The 20,610-nt window shown below is 42.2% G+C and overlaps 1 protein-coding gene across 5 annotated transcripts in view; it reads left to right on the top strand.

Annotated features, from left to right (window-relative positions):
- The window catches only part of LOC129854092 (PHD finger protein 21A-like), a 46,458-nt gene that overhangs the window by 7,174 nt on the left and 18,674 nt on the right, over nt 1-20,610 (top strand). For all 5 annotated transcript variants that reach the window (XM_055920738.1, XM_055920736.1, XM_055920733.1 and 2 more), the window contains exons 3-5: nt 1,267-1,365; nt 2,568-2,600; nt 3,403-3,468. In XM_055920738.1, coding sequence (XP_055776713.1) covers nt 1,267-1,365; nt 2,568-2,600; nt 3,403-3,468 — 198 coding nt within the window. The remainder of the gene's footprint in view (nt 1-1,266; nt 1,366-2,567; nt 2,601-3,402; nt 3,469-20,610) is intronic.

Genomic DNA, 20,610 nt, shown 5'->3' with positions numbered 1-20,610 from the left:
GACGGAAGCCACTCCTCAGTAAAAGGCACATGACAGCCCGCTTGGATTTGCCAAAAGGCATCTGAAGACTCTGAGACCACGAGAAACAATATTCTATGGTCTGATGAAACTAAGATTGAACTCTGGCTTGAATGCCAAATGTCACGTCTGGAAGAAACCTGGCACCATCCCTACGATGAAGAATGGTTGTGGCAGAATCATGTTGTGGGGACGTTTTTCAGCGGCAGGGACTGGGAGACTAGTCAGGATCAGGGGAAAGATGAACAGAGCAAGTACATAGAGATCCTTGATGAAAACCTGCTCCAGAGTGCTCAAGACCTCAGACTGGGGCGAAGGTTCACCTTCCAACAGGTCAACGAGCATAAGCACACAGCCAAGACAACGCAGGAGTGGCTTCGGGACAAGTCTCTGAATGTCCTTGAGTGGCCCAGCCAGAGCCTGGACTTGAACCCAATCGAACATCTCTGGAAAGACCTGAAAATAACTGTGCAGCAACGCCCCCCATCCAACCTGACAGAGCTTGAGAGGATCTGCAGAGAAGAATGGGAGAAACTCCCCAAATACAGGTGTGCCAAGCTTGTAGTGTCATCCCCAAGAAGACTCGAGGCTGTAATCGCTGCCAAAGGTGCTTCAACAAAGTACTGCGTAAAGGGTCTGAATACAGAAATTTAAAAAAAAAACTTAATTGCTTTGTCATTATGTGCTATTGTGTGTAAATTGGTGAGTGTAAAGAAAAAAATAATTTTTTTTTTGAATAAGGCTGTAATGTAACAAAATGTGGAAAAAGTTGAGGGGTCTGAATACTTTCCGAAGGCTCTGTATGCACACCTTCTCTCTTTCCCTCGCGCTGGCTTTGCGAGGTGGAATTGAGGTAAAGTAATGGTAGTTCACAGGTGCAACGCTTAACCATCTGAAAGGGATGCACCGTGAGACCCAAACCTTTGTGTGTGTGTGTGTGTGTGTGTGTGTGTACAGGTTAATAAACAAATAATTAAATGTTTATAAACTACTTACAAACATGTTGTAAATCCTATTAAGTGTACTTCAATGTGAAGTCTTTTGAAAATGTCTACTTTAACGTCTACCTTAAAAGTAGATCAAAGATAACATGGATAACAGCAACATTTTTACAGTGTTCTATGGTCTGATGCCATGCCATTGCTTTGTTATAAGCACAACTTGATTTCACTGTTACAAGTCTTTATGTTGACATATTAGTATTCCTGTTGAATGAAGGGATAAATATCCTTCTTCCTGGCTGAACAGGCTGAAAGCTGTCCAGGACTGAGCTTCCGACAGAAGGGATCAATGATGGAATTACAGACCCTCCAAGAGGCCCTGAAAGCGGATATACAAGTTCATCAGGTAACAGGACTATGCATCTCTCTGCTTTTCTGCCATTTAACCACCAATCGTTTACTTGATTAACCTGGAAATTATCAGAAGTGTTTCGGGAGGAAAGTTGGTAACACATTCAACTGTGCGACAGAATGTGGTTGGGATTTTGTTCATACACCATCAGATTCTTGCCCTCAGGCTGCTCCATGAATACTTCCTCCTTAGACTCATCCTATCTGTCAGCTTATTCACCTCCTTCTCTACTCTTGCTTCCTCCTGCCTCTCCCTTCAGTGATTGTCCTTTAAGTATGGTTTAGTGTCGGGTTTGGGTCAGAAAAATATACTTCATCCTGTACATGTATGCTCTACACTCTTAGAAAAATAAGTGCTATCTAGAACCTAAAAGGGTTATTTGGCTGTCCCCATAGGAGAACCCTTTGAAGAACCCGTTTTGGTTCCAGGTAGAACCCTTTTGGGTTCAATGCAGAACCCTTTCCAAAGAGGGTTCTACATGGAACCAAAGAGGGTTCTCCTATGGGGACAGCCGAAGAACCCTTTTGGAACCCTTTTTTTCTAAGAGTTTATGTGTACTCTTGTATTTCTGTGCCATCCATAATTTTTCTGTTTTGAGGTTTGGTGCATGATACCCTCCACCTGGTTCAACCCAAATACGGAAACCAGAAACATGAGGAAAGCTTATCCTCGTACACCTATCACCAGCCAGATGTGCTCCTTATAGCAAAATGCAAACAGGGCTTGTGTTGATTACTATGCGAGTGATCACATTAGAGAGGCCCACGTGTTCAGTGTAAGTCAGTATGGTGTTCCTATTCGCAACCACTGAATGTACCTCCCAGTGTGGCCCCTCCAGTTGAGCATGAACCTCCTTGTGTTTGTCTGGAATGTTTTGTACAGTGGGGAGCCATGAATGTGCTCTAATGTTGCAGTATTGGAAGGTGCCTCTGGGGGCCACTGTGTCTACAGTTTGTATGGCTGTGACAACAAGAATGCATTGGGTACTGCAACGTTAAAAGGGGGGGTGAGCGAAAGGAACGTTCGCTCAGGAAACGTAAAAACCTATTGCCAAACCTTTTTCTCAAACCTTTAAGAAGCATGTGACGTTAGGAACAAGTGACACAGCCTCTCTCATTGTCATATATTAGGTGTATCAATGCGTTTGTTATGTGGTTGTTAATAACTTGTGTCTTTCTATGATTTCTCTCTCGCAGAAACTAGTGTCCCAGATGAAACAGGATCCACAGGTAAGCGTCTCCTGTCACCTAGGTGGTTGTACCAGATAGCTAGGCCCAAATATGCAATATTTTTTGGGGTTGACGTTAGTTTAATTATTTCAGAACAGTTCCGTCTGTTCAGAGGTTTTCAAGCTTTTGAAAGGATGTAGTATCCCTATTACTCAAAATCTACACAGTTGAAAGATATGTTTTAAAACAGCCTAAGAGGACAACCAGATATGACGTCCTTGTCACTGGGGCTCAAATTCCACCTCTTTTACTTTACCCTGTCAATTTTGAGAACGGCCTTGAAAACTCCCCAGAGCTCTTCTCTCGCTGTAGTATCCGCCCACCCATACTTTATCATCCTGCAGCCCTTTTATGAGGACTCAGTGCTGTAGCAGCAGCAGCCCGTCCCACATTTCAGTGGTGTCCCTACAACCCAGCTCTGAGTTCCCCCTCATGTGGCTGACAGCCGTGGCAGCCCAGTGACGTGAGGGGAGGGGATTACTCTTTCCACCTCACTTCACTCGTCCCGTGGAAAACGGTGTGCACAGTCATTTTAACTTGGACTTCATGCTAGCTAAAGCTGCTGTCTCGGATCTTTACACCACACCTACACACACACACACACACACACACACACACACACACACACACACACACACACACACACACACACACACACACAAATACAGCACCCAGAGCTTGGCACACTCCCTACATAACACGCAAACCCCAACTCAGCTGTCACGAATGAACAATTCTTCACAGCTATGTGTAAGTGAGCTATAACAGGCTTGTTGCTTTCTTCTTCTTTTTTTTGTTGCAGAATGCTGATTTGAAGAAGCAGCTCCATGAACTCCAAGCCAAGATCACAGCGCTAAGTGAGCAGCAGGTAGGCAACTGAAACAGGAGAGGGGAGTGGGGGGGGGGGGGGGGGGGGGGGGGGGCTCTGGGATTTCATACATCATCACACTGGCACACACCAATGTCTTTACCAGTTTTACATTACTGCACTGTGTATTAAAATGCTAGAGGTATCCGAGCTATCCTTTCTTTCTTTTCTTTTTCTCTGTCCTTTTTCTGGAGAGTAGGCCGATACAAGTCAATGTGGCAGATCTAAGAGTCCTGCATGCTTCTGCATGTGATTTGATGGTTTCTGTAGAGTTGAGGGTGTGAGCCTAGGATCACTTTGAGTTGGGTTTTGTCTCCTTCAGGCTAGGGGCTTAGGGCAGGTGTGACTGATCCAGTTTCATGGTGCTAAAAAGCACCACTCTTTGTGAAGCTGTTAACATTCACATCCATTGACAACCATGGGATAGGTAGAGATAAGAGTCATTTGAAACTTTAACAGTTTATAGGACCTATGTACAGCAGTGGCGCGAAGTACTTAAGTAAAAATACTTTAAAGTACTACTTAAGTTGTTTTTCTGTACTTTACTTTACTATTTATATTTTTGCTAACTTTTACTATACTACAATCCTAAAGAAAATGATATACTTTTTACTCCATACATTTTCCCTGACACCCAAAAGTACTCGTTACATTTTGACATGAAAATGGTCCAATTCACACACTTATCAAGAGAACATCCCTGGTCATCCCTACTGCCTCTGCTCTTGCGGACTCACTAAACACAAATGCTTAATTTGTAAATTATGTTTGTTTTTTTGTGATGTCTGGTTTGCTTCATGTAAGGAATTTGAGATGGTTTATACTTTTGAAAGTTAAGTACATTTTAGCAGTTCCATTTACTTTTGACACTTAAGTATATTTAAAACTTTTACTCAAATAGTATTTTACTGATACTAATAGATTTTTACTTTTACTTGAGTCATTTTCTATTAAGATATCTTTACTTTTACTCAAGTATGACAATTTAGTACTTTTTCCACCACTGATGTACAGTATATACAGTATATTTGTTATTGACTTACAAGTACAACTGACATGTTAGTGAATTTGCCCTTCAACCAACCATTAACATATTATTGTAAGAGGCTTTGTTTTGGTGATTTGAACTGAGTCAAACTAAGCTTTTGGAGATATGTTGTTTTTCCTCTTAACCACTTTGCTGCATATATACTTACCCTGTTATTGTGGTTTAATGAAGTCTAGGGAATGATAGAGGTTTCTATTGAACTCTGTTTACAATGTCCCTGGTGTCTAATTTTCTTTACAGACTAAACGAAGGGGGTGTGATTTCTGTAGAAGTGTCCCATTTCTTTCCACCTGTCACTTATCGATCGTCCTCTCTCTAGTCTAGGCCCTCTGTCGGCTCAACCAAAGAGGTTTTTAAAACGTCAAATTTAAATGTTGTTTGGGAAGGGCCTTGATTCACTTTCAAAATAAAAATAATTGCCATGGTATTTGTGCAGAGGCCGACGCTTTTGTTGTACCTTAATTGAGTCTGTGTTGCTGTATTAGTTTTGAGAACCCTTAAGCTTTATGTTTGTTAAATGGTTATGCTATGAGAACATTTGGTCACATACTCGCAGTGGATGCATGGGTATCTGATCTGAAGAGAAGTTTAACACCGATTGAGAGTTGTTCTTTGAGAATCAAGGGGAGCATTTGACTGGAATTAGCGTCAAACCCGCATCCCCATAGTCCCACCCAGACACTGCTTGTGGCGGTACACTTTCTCGGTCTATTCTTATTACCCCCTCAAGATATGCTTATTAATACAATGCTGCTGTTGCAGTCTTTCCTGTATTCACTTTACATGGAGTCAGTGTCTTCATTATTTAACTCACATGAAGTCGCTCAACACCTTGAGGCTCCTTAAGGGAAACATGTTTGACATATATTTGTTACTGGATTGTGTGTGTGGTGTGCGTGTGTGTGTGTGTGTGTGTGCATTCGTGCATTTAGTGCTTTTTGATTTATGGGGTCGGCTCGGTTTCGGTTCGATTTTTTTTTTATATATATATATATATATAATTTTTTTTATATATATATATATATATATATATATATATATATATATATATATATATATATATATATTTTTATATTACGGTTTTCGTTTTCGATTTAATTATTTGAAACATTTAAATGCGCTGTGCATTATGTGGGTTGAATCTGTCACGTTCCTGACCTATTTCTGTTAATTTGTTATATGTGTTAGTTGGTCAGGACGTGAGTTTGGGTGGGCATTCTATGTTTTCTGTTTCTGTGTTGGTTTTGGGTTGCCTGGTATGGCTCTTAATTAGAGGCAGGTGTTTGGCGTTCCTCTAATTAAGAGTCATATTTAGGTAGGCGTTGTCACAGTGTTCGTTGTGGGTGATTGTCTTCCGTGTCTGTGTTTGTACACCACGCGGGACTGTTTACGGTTTGTTCGGTTTGTGTAGCCTATGTTCCTATTCATGCGTTTTTTTCTTGTTTTATGTAAGTACGTCGTCTAGGTCTGTCTACACCGTTTGATGTTTTTTTTAGTTTAATCAAGTTCGTTTTTCGTTAATAAAATATGTCTTTTCACTACGCTGCGCCTTGGTTCCCTCAATACTCCTCCTCGTCAGATGAAGAGGAGGAGGACTGCCGTTACAGAATCCTTTAACAACACAGAATAAAACAATGAATAAAAGTCCCATGATGGTAGTGACTACCCATTACTACTCATCAGTTATTACCCATAATTTATTCACCTTACATTACTTCAATAAAATATTTGTTGTGTATATTACATTGGTTTTATTTGATGACTTTATTATTTAATTCCAAGTCATCTCTATAGAGCTGCCTATACTATGACAAAATCACTATTTTAGTAGATTATACAAGTAAATAAGGCATACTTTTATGACTGTTGAATACCAATTATCAACTACTTCGATCAGGGATGGGTAACTGATCAGGGATGGGCCTGTACCCAAATACACAAGCGGGTCCAGATCCAGAATTCAAAATAATGTCACGGGTCAGATCTGATATGATTGTCTCGGGTATGTGTAATTTTAACTGACTTTTCCAGAAGGATCCATATAGTTTTGAACGCAACTGCTGCCGTAGAGAGAGTGAGAGAGAAATTGTATAATTTATGCTGCTGCTCTTTGCTTTTCACGTAGGCGGCACGTGTAGCTAGTCATAGAGCCTCTTTTTGGGGCAAAAGTTAGGAGATGTCTATTCATTGGAAGATTCATAAAAATTTTGAGGAGAAGGATAGGCTACAACAACCTAGAGCCAACAGGTAGGCTGCAACTATTATATTATGAATGTGGTTGTTGATGTTAGTAACTGTGTAGGACGAGAAAGAGCATGCAGCCTCAATTAGCCTAGCTAGCTAGCTTAACTAGCTTCTCCCGGTTTGAAGACAATTACTACGTAATCATATAAATAACCTAGCTATGGCAGCTATTTGTCTACTATAGCGTCAGCCGGCTTGGTTGGTTGCAGTTTCTCATCTCTCCCTTCCTCCTCCCTGTTCCCCGGTCACTCGCTCAGACTCATAGTAGCCTACACACACAGCACTGGCCCCTGCTAGAGCGTCACTTCTCTCTACCTCCTCTCCCTTGCACTTTATCAGCTCCGGCTAATAAAGTAGCTTCAAATGTTATTTTTCTGCTGCTTCCCTCACTCAGATCGAACCGGGTCTGGATCCAACCAGGCCTATACGGAACGAGTCTAGCTGTTCCTCAGGTCCGTTTGGAACTGGTCTCTATATTGTAAAAGTGATCTTATGCCTATTGGGTCCGGTTGGGAAATCCCCAGGTCGATTTTGGAACGGGTCCAACTAGGTAGTTTCAAAAAGTCCAATATTCTACAACTCCCTACCACATCGCACAGTTCGGGCATTTCAGGCATAACGCTCTCAGTACTGTCTCTTGCCCGGTGCTGATAGGGACACCTGCTGACGGAGTGTGAATAATACCAGGTTCATTTAACAAGGGTGGCAGGCTGCTCAGGCCAAGTATTTCAGCAGCTCAGCTATGAATTTTTAAAAGTGTTTTTGTAAATTCACACTAGCAGATGATTTATATTCTATGAGGTGCGGGGCCCTCCACTGAGTCGATGTCAGATGAGTGTAGCGTATAAGACCGGAACGATTAGATGATTATATCCATAGAGTATTTACATTTTATTTGTCATACTGAACTATTCGTTGTCTATATGAATAGAGGTAGGAGTGGTGAAAGGAAAATTGAGAGGGTCACTTCATTCTAGCACTATGCGAAAGACAAATACTCAATCTGAGGACTCTCCGCTGAAATTAGTCACAGCAATGTTCTTTTGGCCACACCACCTCCACCACTGCATTGTAACCAGAAGGAAGGAAATATTAAAGCACTGACTGAAGGTCAGGTTGGTTGTGTGCGGAGAAACCTGGAAGCCAATTCATGGACCTGAGCTGTTTTCATCTAGTGTTTCACGTTGTTCGAGAGGATTCTAGCTGACTTATTTGCTGGACTGGCTTGATTGGGAGTTAGATACGACAAAGCTCGTGAGGAATATAATTGTCAATTTTGACAGATAAGTTGTGTAACACAGCATTTGTAACACAGTTCTGCTTATAAACGTGAAAATCATTATTTCATTGTTTGTTAACAAGCTTTTGAAAAAAGTCATTATATGCCATTCGTTCTTGTTAGGACCTTCGCGTAGCCCCCATAATGCACCGATGACTTATTTTATGAGTGGAGAAACTTTTTCAGAAACCGTTTAGTTAACAATGTCCTGAAAGAGACTATTACAGTTCCACACATCAGCAGTTTTCATTGTGTGGACTGAAAAGATGTAGAAAACTCTCTCTCACTTAATGAAAAGGCTCAACTCCGGGGATGTCACCCCACCGGGGCTATGGAAGCAGCCAGGCTGTGCTTCTATAAATCATGCTGCAATGATCCAGCCATCGATTTCGGACTGGGGTTGTCTTTAGCACAGTAGAAAACCCTTAAAAATGTCAATTATTTCATTGATTCCTGTATTTTTTCCCCCTAACTTCCCCGTCCCCCATTTACAGTATATATATATTTATTTATTTCCCCCCGTTTTTTTCGTCACTCGTCTCTCAGTACTGTGTCTATGTGTCGGATGTGTTATAATCTGGATTTACCGCGCAGTTCTTTCAACATCACTTCTTGGATTTAAAATAAACTGCCGTGCATTTCGCAGGGGTCGATACTAGGACCTGTTCTTTTTTTACTATTTATACAAATGCTATTGGTCAATCTGTTCAAATGTTTCCATTTGAATCGATATGCGGATGATACTATTACGTATGCAATTGCCCCAACTACTGACCGGGCTGTGACAAGGCTACAGTCTGATTTTTGCAGTTGTACAGGAAAAGCCCTCCAAATAATCTCCAAAAGATGATTTGATTGGATGCTTTGAAGTCCCTAGGACAATTCAGACAGCTGATTTTTATCATGGAGAATGTGTTAGTTTTAAATGAATGTGTTTTGTATCTTAATGTGTATATTGTCTATATGTCATGTTTATCTGTACTTCCCTGTTGCATGTGCTTGTTTTTGTATGGTGCAGGGCACATGTGTGAAATAGATGTTAGTCTTAATATGACTTCTCCGTTGAAATAAAGGTAAATAATCTGAATATTTCTCTGAGAATCCTTTTTACTCTGGAAGAGGCAAGTTGCTTTTTGTTGTGATTTGTAGAGACTCAGGAGCTTGTCTTGTGTTTCTGAGCATTATGGTAGCTCTGATGTCGGGAGAGTTGTCTCATTTTCCCACAGAGGACATTTTATTGGCTTTTGAGAGGCATGCCGCTGAGGATGTTTGTGAGAATAAAATGGGTTCAACCTCTGGCCAGACCTGAACCTGATAAACTTGGGACACATGGGAGCAGAAAGTGCTGAACCTACCTTCTCTAATAATGTACGCCAGGGAGGCTGTGTGTGTCACTGAGCTGGTGTCTAATGTCTCTTTGTGGGTTGGCACAGGACTTATCCATATTTTCAAGCAGGTTTCAAGCAGTGGAGTAAAGTTTCAGCATTCTGTATTTATGATACTATGTGGTGGTCCCTTCCTCTTTTAAGAGGTGTGCTATTCAACTTGCCCTGCAGAATTCAGAAGAAAAGGCTGTTGGCTCTCCTTTTTAAATGAGGAAGCTCTATTGTCTCGGAATACCTGTCTGCCTGTGTGGCTCCCTAGCTCCCCACCCAGGGATAATAAAACACCTTGAGCTCCTCCACTGTAGAAATAATGACCCATGGCACTGAAACGAGGCACAATTGAATCGATTTAGCTGCAGTCTGTCCTTTCTTTGACTGCCTCAATGGTTTGAATAGTACGGGGCATTTTTATGAGGAGAGGAGCCCTGTGGATCCAGAGAAATGGCACTGCGATGAATGCTTGGGCAGGTCTCAACTGGCCTGCCCAGGACTGAATACAGGGGAATCAGACAGACTGGCTGTGACATGTGACGTTATGGCTCACTGTAAAAGTCTCACAGCTGTTGATAAGCTAGTTGCACTTGTGCCATTTGTGAAAACATGAGGAACAGAAAGACCGTATGATAATATGCAAGACAATGAAGGACTAAACCATTGATGCCAAGGAAAGAACCTGCTCCCCATCTATTGTCAATGCTATTATTCTTAATTCACACACATTATCAAGATGTTGTAAATGGATTTACACAGGCTTGCTATGCCCTTATATTGCTCTGGGGACACAGATTTGCTAATGGGGCATTTTTGGGCAGGGCTGTTTTATGGCTACTTCAGGGATGGTTCAGGACTACTTGGGGCTGGTGCAAGTTTGGTTTGGGCTTGGTACAGCAGGGGTAATCTGGCACTCAGTCTGAGCTGTATTTGCAGCCTCTAACGAGAGTCCCTGCTGCGAGGCCCAGTTATTATCACCGCTGCTCCTCCATGCGTGTAGTCTGGGTGTGTGTCTCTGCTGTGTGCCCAGGAAAGAGAAGAAGGAGGTAGGGAGGAGAGAGAAGGGTGGGCATAAAAAGAGCTTGAAACTTAAAGTGCTTTCGTGTTGTTGAGGGATGACTCACAGTATTGCCCTGAAATGAACCCCAAAAATTCCTGCATACAATATATGGTCGTCCTCCGCTGCTCTCTTCTAAATGCAAAATATGCAGACAAGCATTGTTTCACGTAATGTCCAATTGAATATACATCAAATAAAGTATTCTGACTCTCTTTTTAATATACTTTAAAATTATTACCACACTCTGAGGCTCACACCTTGAAAGCACACACAGTAGAATCATTCACATTACATTCAGCCCACCAGGTAGACTCCTATCTCTTCTTTGTGTTAGGTACCTGCGTTGGAGTCAGTCTGCACAGGGTTCAGTGATCACTGTTCCTTAGCAACAGGTGAGCCATATGGTCATTTCTGGCACAGAGTCAGTCTTTTTGTGAGCAGCTGCCTAGAACTTTTAGTTTTTTTATTCTGTTGGCGCTTGTAGGGCGATTACGGTTGCACTTGTGGCCGGTACAGGTGTACTGCATGTCAGTGATCTCCCGGTCACCTCCCAGGGAGTGATGACACGTCTTCCTCAACACTATAGAAGCTAACGGGGGAAGAATACATCTATCAAAGCCTGAAAAGAAAATCCCTATTCCTGAGAAGTGCTGCGGCAGCACGCTGCTAAGTCACTGTTTTGAAAGGGAGTGAGTGTGTGTGTGACAGGAGGACGTGCTATAATCCAGCAGCACGGTGCCTCTCTGTTAGAATGTCAGCTCCCCTCTTCCACACAGATGCTCCCTGCTGTGTGGTCCGGAGAGGAGACTGTGGCAGGCCAGAGGAGAGCAGGAGAAAGGGTGCAGCCTGGCTGGCTGTCACTGGGAGAGTGGGGCCAACTACCATGCTCTCTGGGAGCTGTGTGGGGAGGAGTTTCGCTAAGACATGCCCCCGCACTGTTCCACTGCATGTCGGTTCTGTCCGCCCCCGGAAACCTAAAACTACAATCCGGGATAATCTCCTTGATGTCTGAATAATACAGTGAAGATCAGAAATGAGCCTCATATACTACCTCCTGGGGTGTGCTTTCCTTGGCGTGTTCTTAAAACTAATGAACCCACCTGCTAGTTCACTGATACTTAAATCTCCATCACCATTCTCTCGGTAGATGAACATTTGCTCAGGCTGAATAAGACACCAGGCCAAAGTCTTTGACTCAATTTTTAAAGTTCCTCCAAAACACATTTGTTTGCCATGTGCTTTATAGAAGCTTTGAAGGTGACTAAAGACAATGAGCTTGTTGAGTAAGTGGGTAGATGGATGCTGTTTTCTGTTTCCGCTCTATTGTTTCCTATTCTGTACTAAGAAGGATTTGCAGTATGTGTCATACAAGAAATGCTGGAGGTAATTACGGAAGATTATGAATCACACCACAGCTCTGTGCTAGAGGCGTCACTACAGACCCTGGTTTGATTCCAGGCTGTATGACAACCGGCTGTGATTGGGAGTCCCATAGGGCGGCGTGCAATTGGCCCAGCATTGTTAGGGTTTGGCCGGGGTAGGCCGTCATTGTAAATAAGAATTTGTTCTTAACTGACTTGCCTAGTTAAATAAAGGTGAATTAAAATTATTTTGTAAATATTAGAAGAAAATAAACAAATCACCCAATTGTTAATATTATTAGTTGCTTTATCTATATCAAAGCAGATAAAGCACTGCTCCTGGTGGACTCAGTAAATTGATTTTAGAAATTAAGTATGAACCAGATTAAACACACATTCATGGAAATGCTAATCCTTTTCCTGCTCGGGGGGCAGTTTACATTGTTCAGCACATTGTACTTTGAAAGTAGATTCGTATTCAGTGCCCTGCACTTCCTCCCACCCCACTAGAGCGTATCTGCAGGGAGCAGTGCTGTCTAGATAGAGAAGAGGTTTTATACCTGCTTAACCCACTTTCACAGCGCTCTGTGGCTGACTGACTGACTGAGTAAAAGAGAGCAGCGCCTACCCCATGATGCATGTAGTTGCTGAGTAAATACTTAATTCTGGCAGTGATGTGCACTGTGCCAGGGGCTGTGTGTGTGTGTGTGTGTTCATGAGGAGACTGTCGAGCTTTTACTGTTGTTTCCTCCCTGGTTTTTAGCTCTAGGTGTTGTGGTCATGATGGGGGGGTAGAGCTAGGTCTGCTGGGTTATGTTTAGCTATAAGGCTGACAACATGTGAAGGTGCTGTGTACTGTGGCCAGCCATGATTCCATTAATAGTAATGACACGTATCCTGTTTGACACTAAACAGAACTGTGCGGGTTCCTCTGTCGATCTGCTTTGCCAGAGGTTTAAGGAAGGCAGATTGTCGCCTAAAACCGCTACTAGCTACTACTATGCACGTTTACCGGATGTAATTGGTCAATTTCTATATTTTTTACTCCTATGCTTGTGCATGCTTTTAGAGGACTTGTGATTCATTTACTTACCGCCCTCTTGTTCAACCTCTCTTTGTCTCCACTCCTATCTGAAATACAAAAAAACTCAGCTTCAGGCTCTCGTGAGAGGAAGATGAACCTGACGGGATGACCACCGCTTTATTCATTTTATTTACTCTCTGTAAGAAATGTCTACCATTACTTACTGTTGTCAAGCAATCATTTCATAATGTAACTAATAATGTCATGCGATAATGTCAAGTAACAGTGTAACAGGGTAGATGGATATCGATGTGGTATGAAGTCACCACAATATAGTGCAACAGGTGGCCTGGCTGCGTTTTAAAAAAAATCACACTCGTACTTACTGTAATATGCATTCGTCACTCTGTCTCCGTGAAGAGCGTTGTCTTGGCAGCGGAGGGTTTGACAGTTAGGGAAATGGACTATAACTGTAACGGGTGATAATGAAAGGCACGGGGAAATGGGGTTGTGTAGAGGAGCTACGTGATGTCAGGCTAGGACAGGATCACCGCTCTTCCTTTCCTGTCACACTCAATGTCTCATCAATATCAAGTGTCGTCATCTTTCACTCGTTCATCTCAGTATTTTGCACACAATCTCTGTCAGTTTGTTGCAATGTGAAAGAGTGTGAAAATATGACCTTGACTTCATTAGCCTCACTGGTGTAGGGGGCAGTATTTTCACGTCCGGATGAAAAGCGTGCCCAGAGTAAACTGCCTGCTGCTCAGGCCCAGAGGCTAGGATATGCATATTATTAGTATATTTGGATAGAAAACACTCTGAAGTTTCTAAAACTGTTTGAATGACGTCTGTGAGTATAACAGAACTTATATGGCAGGCGAAAACCTGAGAAAAATCCAACCAGGAAGTGGGAATTATGAAGTTTGTAGTTTTTCAAGTGATTGCCTATCCAATAAATTGTGTCTATGGGGTCAGATTGCACTTCCTAAGGCTTCCACTAGATGTCAACAGTCTTTAGAACGTTGTTTCAGGCTTCTACTATAAAAGTGGTCAGTGGTCTGGCTGAAAGCCTTTAGTTTAGTCACGCACACAGCCGTGAGCACGAGCTCCGTTCCCTTTCATTTCTAAAGACAAAGGAATTGTCCGGTTGGAATATTATTGAAGATTTATGATAAAAACATCCTAAAGATTGATTCTAGACATCGTTTGACATGCTTCTACAAACTGTATTGGAACGTTTTTGACTTTTCGTCTGGACTTTTCGTCTGGACTTTTCGCCTTGTGCATTTGGATTACTGTGGCTAGGCGCTGACCTAACATAATCGCATGGTGTGCTTTTGCCTTAAAGCCTTTTTGAAATCTGACACAGCGGTTGCATTAAGGAGAAGTTTATCTTTAATCGTATGTTAAACACTTGTATCTTAGATCAATGTTTATGATGAGTATTTCTGTAATTTGATGTGGCTCTCTGCACTTTCACCGAATGTTTGTTTGAGACAATGCATTTCTGAACATAACGCGCCAATTTCAAATTAGGTTTTTGGACATGAAGATGAACTTTATCGAACAAAACACACATTTATTGTCTAACATGGAGTCCTGGGAGTGCCATCTGATGAAGATCATCAAAGGTTAGAGATTAATTGAATCGCCTTTTCTGACTTTTGTGAACCCTCTCCTTGGCTGGGAAATGGCTGTATGGTTTTCTGTGACTAGGCGCTGACCAAACATAATCGCATGGTGTGCTTTCGCAGTAAAGCCTTTTTGAAATCGGACACTGTGGTTGGATTTACAATTAGTTTATCTTTAAAATGGTATATAATACTTGTATGTTTGAGGAATTTTAATTATGGGATTTCTGTTGTTTTGAATTTGGCGCCCTGCAATTTCTCTGGTTGTTGTCGAGGTGGGACGCTACCGTCCCACTTGTACCAGAGAGGTTAGACAGCTGTGGTGTGAAAATAATCTCAAAATAATACAGCTCTACCTGACACTTTTGAATTGACTGTTTTACATTTGAGTTTTAACCCTAAACTGGCACACCTGATTCAATTAGTCAAAGGCTTGATGATTAGTTGACTAATTGAATCAGGTGTGCCAGTCGGGTTAAAACAAAAATGTGAAATGTCGGGTGGGGCCGAGGAGAGGGTTGGGAAACCCTGCGTCTAACTGAGAAAGGCAACAGAAGTCTATTGCAGGGGTAGGCAGTTCCACAGGCACCTGGAGTTCCTCATGCACTTCATGGTTTTGATTGAACCGACCTGGAAGACCAGGTGTGTTGAATTTAGGCAATCACTGAGATAGATAATCAATTAGTTCAGTTGCCTAGTTGGAACAAAATCCTGCAATACCTGCTGCACTCTGGGAACAGGGTTGCCTACCCTTGCTACTGTGTGTACAGATAGCCCAACGTAATCTGTAGTTCTTTGTGTGTGTGTGCGTGCGTGCGTGCGTGCGTGCATGTGCAAACATGCCAGTATGTGTTACAATTACACACACTGGCTGCAGTAGGGAGGCTTTGTATGTGTCATATGGATCTGCCCAGATGGAGCGAGAGGAGAGTGTTAATGTGTGTCTGTGATGGGTTTAGTTCTAGCTCAGAGAGATAGCGAGAAAGAAGGGAGAGAGAGAGAGAGCTGGAGGACTGTGAGGCAAGAGGTAGTGTGAGAGGAATTTCAATCAAGGGCTCAACATGCTGTTTAAATACCATCAGCACAAAAGGGGAGGGGAGACTGTCAAGGGGATAAATCCTCACACCTGAGAGGCTGAGAGGAGGCAGGCAGGCTGGACGGAGGCAGGCAGGCAGCCCCAACCCAACCAGACCTCCCTCCACATGGCTGGGAAGCGCCAGATGTGCAGCTCACATTTCATCCTGTTTCAGAGGACGATAAAAATTAAAATATAAAAATGAGGAAGAGATTATGGAGGTAGAGGAAAGCCAGAGTCAGCAGGCCTTAGGCCAATGATGATGCACAGGATCTGGCTTTTTTGGAAAAAGATACATCTTAGGGAATGTTGATGATTGATACTGGATGCCATCATTTATAAGTCTGTTTATCTTGAGAAACTCAAGTTTCTAGTTTTTGTCACATGCCCAAGTACAGTGAAATGCTTTTCTTGCCTTCTCTTTCACAACTATGCAGTAATCAATATCAGTAGTACTATAATTTTAAAAAGTAAGTAGAACAAAAAACACACAAAAAAAAATAGAATTAAGGAGAATGTGAGTAAGCTATGTACAGGGTCAGTTCCAGGGTCATTGTCAATATAAGGTAAATCAAGTGTTTGCACTTTTGGACTATTCCATTGGTTTTCCTTTGTTCCGGAAAAATTCAATAAAGCGCAGGTTAGTCTTTTTAAAAGTATACTGAACAAAAATATAAACGCAACATGTAATGTGTTGGTCCCATGTTTCCTGAGCTGAAATAAAAGATCCCAGAAATGTTCTATACACACAAAGCTTAGTTCTCTCAAATGTTGTGCACAAATTTGTTTACATCCCTGTGTGTGAGTGTTTCTCCTTTGCCAATTAACTCTATCCACCTGAAAGGTGTGGCATATAAAGAAGCTGATTAAACAGCATGATCATTACACAGGTGCACCTTGTGCTGGGGACAATAAAAGGCACACAACACAATTCCGCATATGTCTCAATTTTGAGGGAGCGTGCAATTGGCATGCTGACTGCAGGAATGTCCAGCAGAGCTGTTGCCAGAGAATTTAAGGTTAATTTCTCTACCATAAACCGACCCCAACGTCATTGTAGAGAATATGGCAGTACGTCCAACCGGTCTCACAACCGCAGACCATGTGTAACCACTCCAGCCCAGGAGATCATCTGAGACCTGACAGCTGATTAAACTGAGAAGTATTTCTTTCCGTAATAAAGCCCTTTTGTCTGGTAAAACTCAGTGTGATTGGCTGGGCTTGGCTCGTTTATATTTCTGTTCATTATACAGTGGCAAGAAAAAGTATGTGAACCTTTTGGAATTACCTGGATTTCTGCATAAATTGGTCATCAAATTTGATCTGATCTTCATCTAAGTCACAACAACAGACAAACATAGTGTGCTTAAACTAATAACACACAAATTATTGTATTTTTCTTGTCTATATTGAATACATCATTTAAACATTCACAGTGTAGGTTGGAAAAAGAATGTGAACCCCTAGGCTAATGACTTCTCCAAAAGCTAATTGGAGTCAGGAGTCAGCTAACCTGGAGTCCAATCAATGAGACGAGATTGGAGATGTTGTTTAGAGCTGCCTTGCCCTATAAAAAACACTCCCAAAATTTGCTATTCACAAGAAACATTGCCTGATGTGAACCATGCCTTGGACAAAAGAGATCTCAGAAGACCTAAGATTAAGAATTGTTGACTTGCAAAAGTATCTCTAAAAGCGATGTTCATCAGTCCACGGTAAAAGAAATTGTCTATAAATGGAGTAAGTTCAGCAGTGTTGCTAATCTCCCTAGGAGTGGCCGTGCTGCAAAGATGACTACAAGACCACAGCACAGATTGCTCAATGAGGTTAAGAAGAATCCTAGAGTGTTAGCTAAAGACTTACAAAAATCTCTTGAACGAGCTAACATCTCTGTTGACGAGTCTACGATGCGTAAAACACTAAACAAGAAAGGTGTTCATGGGAGGACCACGGAAGAAGCCACTGCTGTCGACGACTGCACGTCTGAAGTTTGCAAAAGTGCACCTGGATGTTCCACAGCGCTACTGGCAAAATATTCTGTGGACAGATGAAACTACATTTGAGTTGTTTGGAAGGAACACACAACACTATCTGTGGATAAAAAAAGGCAAAGCACACCAACATCAAAACCTCATCCCAACTGTAAAGTATGGTGGAGGGAGCATCATGGTTTAAGGCTGCCTTGGGACCTGGACAGCTTGCTATCATCGACAGAAAAATGAATTCCCCAGTTTATCAAGACATTTTGAAGGAGAATGTTTGGCTATCTGTCCGCCAATTGAATCTCAACAGAAATTGGGTGATGCAACAGGACAACGACCCAAAACACAGAAGTAAATCAACATCAGAATGGCTTCAACAGAACTAAATATGCCTTCTGGAGTGGCCCAGTAAGAGTCCTGACCTCAACCCGATTGAGATGCTGTGGCATGACCTCAAGAGAGCAGTTCACACCAGACATCCCAAGAATATTGCTGAACTGAAACAGTTTTGTAAAGAAGAATGGTCCAAAATTCCTTCTGAACGGTGTGCAGGTCTGATCTGCAACTACAGAAAACATTTGTTTGAGGTTATTGCTGCACTGTGAATGTTGAATGTTTACACAGTGTGATCAATAAAGACATGAAAACGTATAATTGTTTGTATGTTATTAGTTTAAGCAGACTGTGTTTGTCTTGTTGTGACCTAGGTGAAGATCAGATCAAATTTTATGCCCAATTTATGCAGAAATCCACATATTTCCAACGGGTTCACATACTTTTTCTTGCCACTGTATATGCCATATGTACAGTATTTGACCCAGGTCTGCTGTACATGGTTTCCATGGTACGGCATGACATGATGAGGAGGAGTGGGTCTGAACAGAGTGTACCCCTTAATTCCATCTGTTATATCCCTCCCCTGAGATGAGATGGGGGGAAATAGAGGAGCTTGTGCTTTTATAAAGTCAACCTCATCTGTGAGTCACTGCTTCCCCTCCCATTTGAAATGGCAGCATTCTGTCCTCATTGACAGGGGGATGGTCATCGAAGGCTGTGTGATGAAGTGCCATTTACCCTTGCCTGTCACTCGCACAGTAGAGATCCCAGTGAGTGATCGACGTGTAGTAGGGGACTTATGACAACGAGGTCTGACAATGTCGCCTAATAAATGCCTGAATTACGGCAATGCAGACGAAGCAAAGAAACCATGCGCTATGGGTTTTGACACTCCCTGAGGAAAGCTAGCTGAGGAAACAGCTGATGCTGTGAAGCCAGAGACTGAAGACCATTTTAGCAGAGCATTGGTTCAGATTTTTTTCTCCCGGCAGGCAGCCTTTGGACTTTCCACCATGTATAATTTGTGAACTACAGACCCTCCCAGAGAAAGTGGGAGGTGGGACAGTTATAGGGCGCCCTGCTGTGCCTGCTGAGTGAGCACTGGGCCTTTGATTAGCCAACCACTGCTTTGCGCCGTATGTTCAGCAGCCAAGTCAGCACTTCAGCAGACACACAGGGCTTTCTCCAAGGCCTCCGCACACTCCAACAAGCATCTGGAGATGACTTGCTTGTGGTTTAAATCTATAACTGGAGAGGAATTGTTGCTATGGTCTCTCAACAAATTATTTTAAGAAAGTACATCAGACTCATCGTGTGTAATATTTTACTGTATGTAATTGTCCATTCTTGTTTTGGTATTTGAAAGGTTCAGGTTTTTTGACTTCTCATTTATTCAGAATTGATCATTTAAGCCTTGACCCCATTTTCTGTACATACAACTGATAAACAGTGTCCCCCATCAAATAAGTAAACACTTTGATTTCAGTCTTTAGAGGCTGTAAGACACTGTTCATTAACACCTGTGACCATATTGTGCCCTCTGGAGGTTATCTCTGCCTGTGCAGGTTTCTTAACGTATCCTACTGGGCTGTGCTGTGTTCTCTCAACAAAAAGCATTCCATCACTAGGGAGACCCCAAAAGGAAATGCAACTGGCTGACCTACCATATAATGAAACTTATCAAGGTGTCTCTGAAAAGCTGTCAGCTTTGTCTAGCTATTACTGAGCATCAGAGAATACTGAATGGTTAGGCTAAAAGATGAGGTACATTAAAATTACAGTAGTTGCAGGACAATAGTTCACATACTGTAGCTGTATGTGGAGTAAGAGATGTGGAAAATTTGAGGATGATACAAGATGTCTTGCATTAGCCCAAGATGTCCCAAGACCTTAGCAGCTGATAGCTGTTGTCTGAGAAGGACAACTGTCAGAATCATGAGGGTAGTCTCTGATGAAACCTGTCTCACCATGGCAGCTCGTGTGTGTGTGTGTGTGTGTGTGTGTGTGTGTGTGTGTGTGTGTGTGTGTGTGTGTGTGTGTGTGTGTGTGTGTGTGTGTGTGTGTGTGTGTGTGTGTGTGTGTGTGTTCGCTTGTTTATGCGTGGGTGTGCGTGCTTGCTTGTTTGTTTATTTGTGTGTGCTTGCATGTGTGCATGCGTGCATGTGTGGCTTAGAAAGTTATTTGTCCATCAACTCAATGTAGCTGATGGCAATAACAGCAGAGAAAGCTTGTGCCCAATTCTTCTTTGTGGAGCACTAAAGGGCAGCTCATGCATATGCATCACTGACCTTGCCAAATCAAAGCTAAAGCATTACACTGACTTAAAAAAAGAATGCAATTAATGTAGAGTCCTTTACACGATCATCTAATTAGAATTCCCATAATAAGCGGACAGTAAAAGGCTGATTTTAAAACTAAATCATTAGTTAAGCCACAAAGAATAAGCGCAATCACTGCATCAGTCCTCAAGGCTTCACAGGAGTGCACTGTGCAGATTATGAAATTCCAATGTTGACCCTTTAGTGCTTATTAGAAGTGTTGCACGGTATACTTAAACGTCTGTACTTATTCGATACTGTAACATTAAGAACGGTTCGGTCCTAGAATTTGTGTTCTTTTCAGTACTTCTGTCAAATGTGTGTCACGAATCAAGCCTGTCTATCAGCTCAGCCGACCCTGTATTACAGCACGCACCCTGCCTTCTCCACTTACTCATTAGCCTG

This window comes from Salvelinus fontinalis, chromosome 4, assembly GCF_029448725.1.
Source record: "Salvelinus fontinalis isolate EN_2023a chromosome 4, ASM2944872v1, whole genome shotgun sequence".
Classification (NCBI taxonomy): domain Eukaryota; kingdom Metazoa; phylum Chordata; class Actinopteri; order Salmoniformes; family Salmonidae; genus Salvelinus; species Salvelinus fontinalis.
The sequence above is the reverse complement of the archived record's forward strand: the minus strand, read 5'-3'. Positions and strand labels throughout refer to the sequence as shown.